General features: G+C 48.0%; 1 protein-coding gene across 3 annotated transcripts in view; it reads right to left on the bottom strand.

Annotated features, from left to right (window-relative positions):
* The window catches only part of C2CD2 (C2 calcium dependent domain containing 2), a 63,027-nt gene that overhangs the window by 32,842 nt on the left and 23,414 nt on the right, over positions 1-6,771 (bottom strand). For all 3 annotated transcript variants that reach the window (XR_003792329.1, XM_029214331.1, XM_029214332.1), the window contains exons 3-4: positions 3,455-3,574; positions 315-419 (exon numbers count right to left, since the gene is read on the bottom strand). Coding sequence is in view for 2 of the 3 variants with exons in the window: in XM_029214331.1 (XP_029070164.1) it covers positions 315-419; positions 3,455-3,574 (225 nt within the window). In the remaining variant the exon portion in view is untranslated. The remainder of the gene's footprint in view (positions 1-314; positions 420-3,454; positions 3,575-6,771) is intronic.

The following is a 6,771-nucleotide window of genomic DNA, read 5'->3' as shown; positions in this document are numbered from 1 at the left end:
GCCTGGGGGACAGGGCAGGCTTCAGGATTTTTAAAAGCCTGGGGGACAGGGCAGGCTTCAGGATTTTTAAAAGCTGCCAGGTGATTGCAGGTGCAGCCCAGGTGAGAGCTGGCATTAAATCCACGGAAGGCCCTCCCCACCTCCCCTACCCCCCACCCCGCCCACCAACGCTGCCCCATCGCTGCCCTGTGCATTCCCCGGGATCACACATCAGACACGCATTAATCAGAGGCCCCGTCTCCCAGAGCAGGTGGTCATAACGTGCCATGTTTGCACGTACACGAGGCAGGAATCACAAAAACTCACGGACTGACCTCCCCCGGTGCTTTGGGCTGGATCGTAATGGCCATCTCTGGCGCGCTGATGAAGGACCACTTGATCTGAATGTCTTCTCTCTTCTCCTTCATGTGGAGCTCCAGCTATTAAAGAAAAAAAAAAAAAAAAAAAGATTATTGGAGGACTGCTCTCTTCACTGGAGCCTCAAAATGTGTCTGTGTGTTCATTTGTTTTCTTAGACCGTTATTTATCGCCTCCTTGGCATACTGTGTGCTTTCAAAATGGAAAGGAGGGTCCCAAATCCCCTGACCTCCCTTTCCCCGTTGTGTAGCCCACCCCGCCCTCCCCGGCGCCTTCCTCTGCCTCAGCCTGTCACTTGGAGAGGAACGTCAGGGTCGGGGCTAAAGGCCAGGTGCCATGAAAACCCTGCAGCCTCTTGATGACCAACCCTCTGCCTTGCAGCTCTCTTCTGAGAGCATCACCAAGGCATAATGGAGCCGGAGGGACAAAGAGAAGGGAGCCGGACGCCTTGTCCAGCCCCACATGCTGACACAGCCCCCGAGGGTTGTGTACAGAGCCGTCAGCATTCTTATCCTCTCTTGCCGGGGCCACTACACAACCTCCACTTGGACTCTGATCTCTCCCGATGCCCCTTCCGGCCCTACCCATCTGTTGTGGCAGAACAACGCCTGCCCCCCCAAAGATGTCCACACCCCAATCCTTGGAACCTCTGGATATATTACCTCACATGGCAAAAGGGACTCTACAGGTGTGATCGGGGTAAGGACCTTGGGGTGTGGTGACAGCCCTGCATTAACCCAGTGATCCCTGGGGAAGCATAGGAGCCCTTAAAAATGGAAGAGGAAGACAGACGAGCATGCCAGGGAGATGTGACTGGAAGACAGAGAAGGATGCCAGGAACCCAGGAATGAGGTTGCCTCTCGAACCTGGGACCTTGCCCTTAGCTGACAGCCAGCAAGGAATTCGACCCGCAGTCCTGCAACCATAAGCAGTGGAATCCTGCTGATGACGGGTGAGCAAGGAAACAGATTCTCCCCCAAGAGCTTCCAGAAAGGAAGGCAGCCCACCAACACCAGGATTTTAGCCTGTGTTGGACATCAGACCTCCAGAATGGTGACATGATAAATGTGTGCTGTTTTCAGCTAAGATTATGGTGACTTGTTTCAGCACCTATAGCAAACTAATACGCCATCCTTCCTCCTTCAGCTGGAGACTCATTCTAAGGCCAAAACCTTGACCCTTCCCACCTCCACGCCTCTGCCCCACCACCCAGGGAAAGGGAAGGAGAGAATGGCTTTAGACTTGTTTGCTCAGTACTCAGTACTCTCCCTCACACTAGCAACTAGCATGAAGTAAGAGAAATGATGCTTCCCTTGCCCTGTAATTCTGGGTGACTCTCGCAAAAGTGCACTTTAGGGCTTCCCTGGTGGCGCAGTGGTCGGGAGTCTGCCTGCCGACGCAGGGGACACGGGTTCGTGCCCCGGTCCGGGAAGATCCCACATGCCGCGGAGCGGCTAGGCCCGTGAGCCATGGCCGCTGAGCCTGCGCGTCCGGAGCCTGTGCTCCGCAACGGGAGAGGCCACAGCACGGAGAGGCCCGCGTGCCGCAAAAAAAAAAAACAAAAAGTGCACTTTAATTTCATTGCCACAGTCCCCGAGTCGCTCCCACCAGGTCGGGGAGAGGGGTTAGCCGCTCGTCTCTATGCATCTTTTATCTGAAGAACGGCAGAGGACGGGATGCCTCCTGCCATGAGCATTAATAATTCACCAACCTCTAGCAGCTGCCCCTGCTCTGAGAGGTAATCCACAGGCTGCTTTGAAACTGTGGTAAGAGATCAAAGATACAATTGTGTTACCTGTATCTGAGCTGCCGAAAAGGGCACATAAGCAGCATCTCAGAAACTATGTTTCCTCGGTGAATGTCTGTGGTCCTTGCTGGACTCACCCCGTCCTGAAACGTGTGTCATGTCGGGTACGTGTGTCCCAGACTTTAAAATAATCTTCTAATCACATTGTCCAAAAAACTAAGTGGGGGAGCAGCAGGGCTTTAACATCTGACAAGTCCACGAGGTCAACTCAACCTCTTCGACTCTCGGAAAGGGAATGTTACCAGGGTAGGGCTGGGGAGGCTGGGTTTCAGAGAAAAGCCATTTAGGGAGCCAGAAATTTTTGCTTGCTCTGGTTGTTTAAAACCATGTCTTTTAAGCAAAGCAAATGGAATATAATCTTCCCCTGTGGTTGAGAACCCTGAATGATTTGCGCTCGTCCCCCAAATTAGCAGTCAAGCACAAGGACAGAGGAGAGGGAACGGCTTGAATCAGCAGTGACCCGCGAAGCAGACTCAGAAATTCACAATTTTTACACACCGGCTAAACAAGAGCTTCAGCGAACTCCTGCTTCTGTGTGTGTGACATGCACAGCTATCTGATGGTTTAGGCATCCATAAGTTTCACTAATAAGTCTATTATAATTATTACATATGTCTCTATTTATAATTGCTTTATGTATAATTATTAATGTTATATATACAATATATAAATATATCAATCATAAAAATTATAATTATGTAAGTCTAATATAATTATTATAATAATGTCTATTATCCAAAAAATAATGGTAGTACTCATCCTTTAACATATAAAAATAATAAGGGGTCTTTTAAAGCTGACTTTTTCAAACACTAAAAGGAGGAATGCCAAGTCCAGCCCCAAGCTGTTTTCCAAGCTGCAGGAGACTTCTGAGGTCTAGTACTTGATCCTGAAATAGAACCACCTGCCGTCTCTCAGATGACATTTTCCTTAATCTAACAGTCGACACACCCTTGATATGCTTCAGTGCCTTGAAAAATACCATATCTCCCGTACTTGATGGTTGGGAAACTCTGAATTCGTTATATATACGTGTACATATGTGTGTGTGTATATATATGCGTCTGTGTATATATCTATGTGTGTATATATGTGTGTGTGTATATGCATACACCTATTTCACACACACTTTATTTCCTACAAAGACAATATGGAAGGTGACAGTTCGAAACTTATGAAATGAACAGTAATTAATGAAAACAGGAGCATGCACGTCTGATTGCACTCCTCTCACCCTGCAGGTTTATGAGAACTGTTTTCCTAGGACTCGCTCAGTCTCCCCAACTTTACCTGTAGATGAAGCGGGGAGAGCCGCACACTGTAGAGCGGACGCCCCGTGTCCTCGGACGAGGGTAGCCCCACGCTGACCAGGAACTGGATGGTCTCGCCCACCACACGACAAAACACCACCTAGAGAAGGGGCCATAAAACAACGGAACTTTACGCAAGAGAGAGGAGAGCTTGCACCTTACCCATCTTCATTTCACTGAACAAAATAATCTGGACTCTATAAATCAGCAAGGACAAGAATTCAGAGTTTCAAGTATGGATGAATACCCAGATTCACACCTTTTCTACTATGCAGTCACTTGAAAACTAGAAACAATATTTCAGATCTCTTCTTCCTGGTGGATTCCTGGGAGCTAACTCTGGCTTTGCCCAAATCTAGTTAGGATCTTTCCACTCATAAAGACCTTTTTCTTTAAACATGGTTTCGTTCTATTTCTCCACGCAGCCGATTTTAAATTGCCCAGACAGTTCCACATTCACATGGAGTGAACGCCATCAGCTACCGTCTCTCACTAAAAATGGGCCTTAAAAAGAAAACTTCTTATGGATGTTACAAGGAAAAAATAAAAAACGTACCCAGAACGCAAGAAATTGTTTCTATTTTAATAAATTTTAACCTATTGTGGTTTTCAAAGATGCAGGGATAATTCAAAGAACGAATGAAATATTAAACAGTTACAAAATGATATAGCCTTAACAAAAATAGAATTATAAAATGAGCTCAGGGCTTCCCTGGTGGCGCAGTGGTTGAGCGTCCGCCTGCCGATGCAGGGGACGCGGGTTCGTGCCCCGGTCCGGGAGGATCCCGCGTGCCACGGAGCGGCTGGGCCCGTGAGCCATGGCCGCAAAGCCTGCACGTCCGGAGCCTGTGCTCCACAACGGGAGAGGCCACAACAGTGACAGGCCCGCGTACCGCAAAAAAAAAAAAAAAAAAAAAAGTTGTAAAATGAGCTCATTTAAAGACCTACGAGACAAAATAATTACATCAGGAATAAACCTGACCATATTCCTGACATAAATCGCAAAGCATTTTAGAGGGATGAGTGTGAACGCTGCTACCGCACAGAGAAGTATCGTGTTTCTGTCACAGAGTCCCCCTACTGGAGCAGACCTTCCAGAACGAGGGGTTGGCCACCCTACTGGCAAAGATGCCAAGCGAGCCCAGTGTGGGATGACCAGAAGGCCAGGTGCCAGGTGTGCAAAGGCAGAGGGAGGAAGGGCAGTGGGAGAGGATGGAGGGGGTCCAGTAGGCAGCCCGTGCATCTGGCCAAAGCCGGGTCGGCAGAGGCTGAGGGTACGGCAGGATGGATCCCACATTCCCCAGGGAACTGCTGACCCCATATTGGACGGTGTCACTTGGGAAGGAAGGAAAAATTCTTTTAATTCTCTGGTGGATTTAGAACCTAAAATACCAAGTAGGAAGACTGTCAAAACATTTACTTTGTCAGGATAACTGCTATTTCACAAAGTTCAGACTAAAAACATGTCCCCCTGCTGATCCCTGGCTAATCCTCTCCGCTCAGGGCCCACCTGCCCCTCCAACAAGAACCTGACCTGGACCATACCAGGCCCCCCAGCAAGGGGCCCATTTCCAGTGTCCACTATAAATGCTCTTGACAGAGCAGGGTTAGAAATAGAAAATCTTGCCTTTTCCAAATACTGGCAGAAAACCGCACAACCCTTATTTTCATCCGTTCTTGTCAAGTCCCTCTCAGAGGACTGATTTATGTGGATTAGTTCTACATCTTCATCAGCTTATTGCATCTCCAGAGCTCATCAAAGGGTGGCACAAAAAAATGTTTGTATAAGAAATGTCATCTATTCATTTTAAAAATAAACGCTCTATAAACAATCCTTTTAGAAGGAACTTGTCTTTGGTTTTGGCCAAGCCACATGGCATGCGGGATCTTAGTCCCCCGACCAGAGATAGAAGCTGGGCCCCCTGCATTGGGAGCGTGGTGTCTTAACCACTGGACCACCAGGGAAGTCCCAGAAGGAATGTATTTTGATGCCGGATGAGTTATACACACAAGTGACACGACTCTCTGTTCTCTGTCTCACTGCTTAAAATTAAAAACCAGACAGTGACTGGTTGACTTCTTCTTTGGAAACTTCTACACTAAGCGAATTAGAATGTTACCGAGAACACTGACAGCTTCATTAGCGCCCTGACTCAGGAAAGAGTTTGGTTTCCGTTTGTACCCAGTTCTACAAAAAGCTACCCCACTGCTCCATTCCTGATACACAGATAGCCCAAGCACCCGGTTAAAAGCAAATAAACAAATACTCCAAAGAAGATTTTAAAAGACTTTAAAACTTCTAGAATGCAAGCCCCCAAAGGTCACAATTACCATTCAAGTCACATGAGGAAAGTAAGTGGAGTCACTAAAAATGGGACATCTAAAGGTCTGAACGCCCTTTCATAGAGACCCCCCTGGAGGGTCTTCCCTGGCCCTATGGCTTTCTGACCCTCTAAATAACACCTGTCATATAGACCGACCATTTCTTGGCCTCTCTTTAGTATATTCAGCTGGAAAAACTAATTAAATCAACAATCTGATCAGTTTTGATATGGCCAAACAAAATGCCACCAGTGTTCCTATGGGCCCAGCTGGAGGGATATGACCATTAGGCCAAATCCGTGTCCAGGGCCAGACTCTGCCCCTGCCTCTCTGAGAGCAGTAATATCCCATTTGCCAAATGGATGAGAACAAAACGGAAAGCAGGCTTTAAAAATAAGTAATCTTCTTTTAGTGCATTAAGGTGTCATCCACAACGGGGATTAGATTCTCTCACCCAGGCAAACAGCGGCGAGGCCGTCCGCACCCCCAAGGGGTCCCCTCTTGGGACAGCAGAAGGCAGAGTCACCTGATGCCCGGTCAGGCAGACCCTTCCAGCTAGTGCCAGAGCGTCCAGGGTTGACTTCTACCTACATGTGGACGAGCGGGTAGAGACCCTGGTCTTGACCCTAGAGTCTCCCTGCCCCAAACACAGTCGTGTTCATGAGGCTCCCTTCTGAAGTTTACAGGTCAGCTCCTTGGAGCATCCCAATGATACAGGGCTGTTTAAATATGGCTGTCAAACCTTTCATGTGTGGGCCTCCCCCCGAAGCAGTCTGATATCGGTACTGGATTTTTAAAGTTAAACTGAAGCAATATCTAGCTTCCGTGGTGGAGGCCCTGAAGCAGGACTCCACAAAGCCAAGATCTGGACGCACAGAAGCGAGCTCCCTTGAAAGCAGCCAGCCACAAATCCACCTGCTTTATTCTTGAGATTTTTTTTCCCAAAGCAAGCAAAGAAACCCTCGATTACACAAA

This window comes from Monodon monoceros, unplaced genomic scaffold, assembly GCF_005190385.1.
Source record: "Monodon monoceros isolate NGI ecotype Baffin Bay Population unplaced genomic scaffold, NGI_Narwhal_1 Super_Scaffold_11, whole genome shotgun sequence".
NCBI classification, from domain to species: domain Eukaryota; kingdom Metazoa; phylum Chordata; class Mammalia; order Artiodactyla; family Monodontidae; genus Monodon; species Monodon monoceros.
This window is presented reverse-complemented; position numbering and strand designations above follow the sequence as displayed.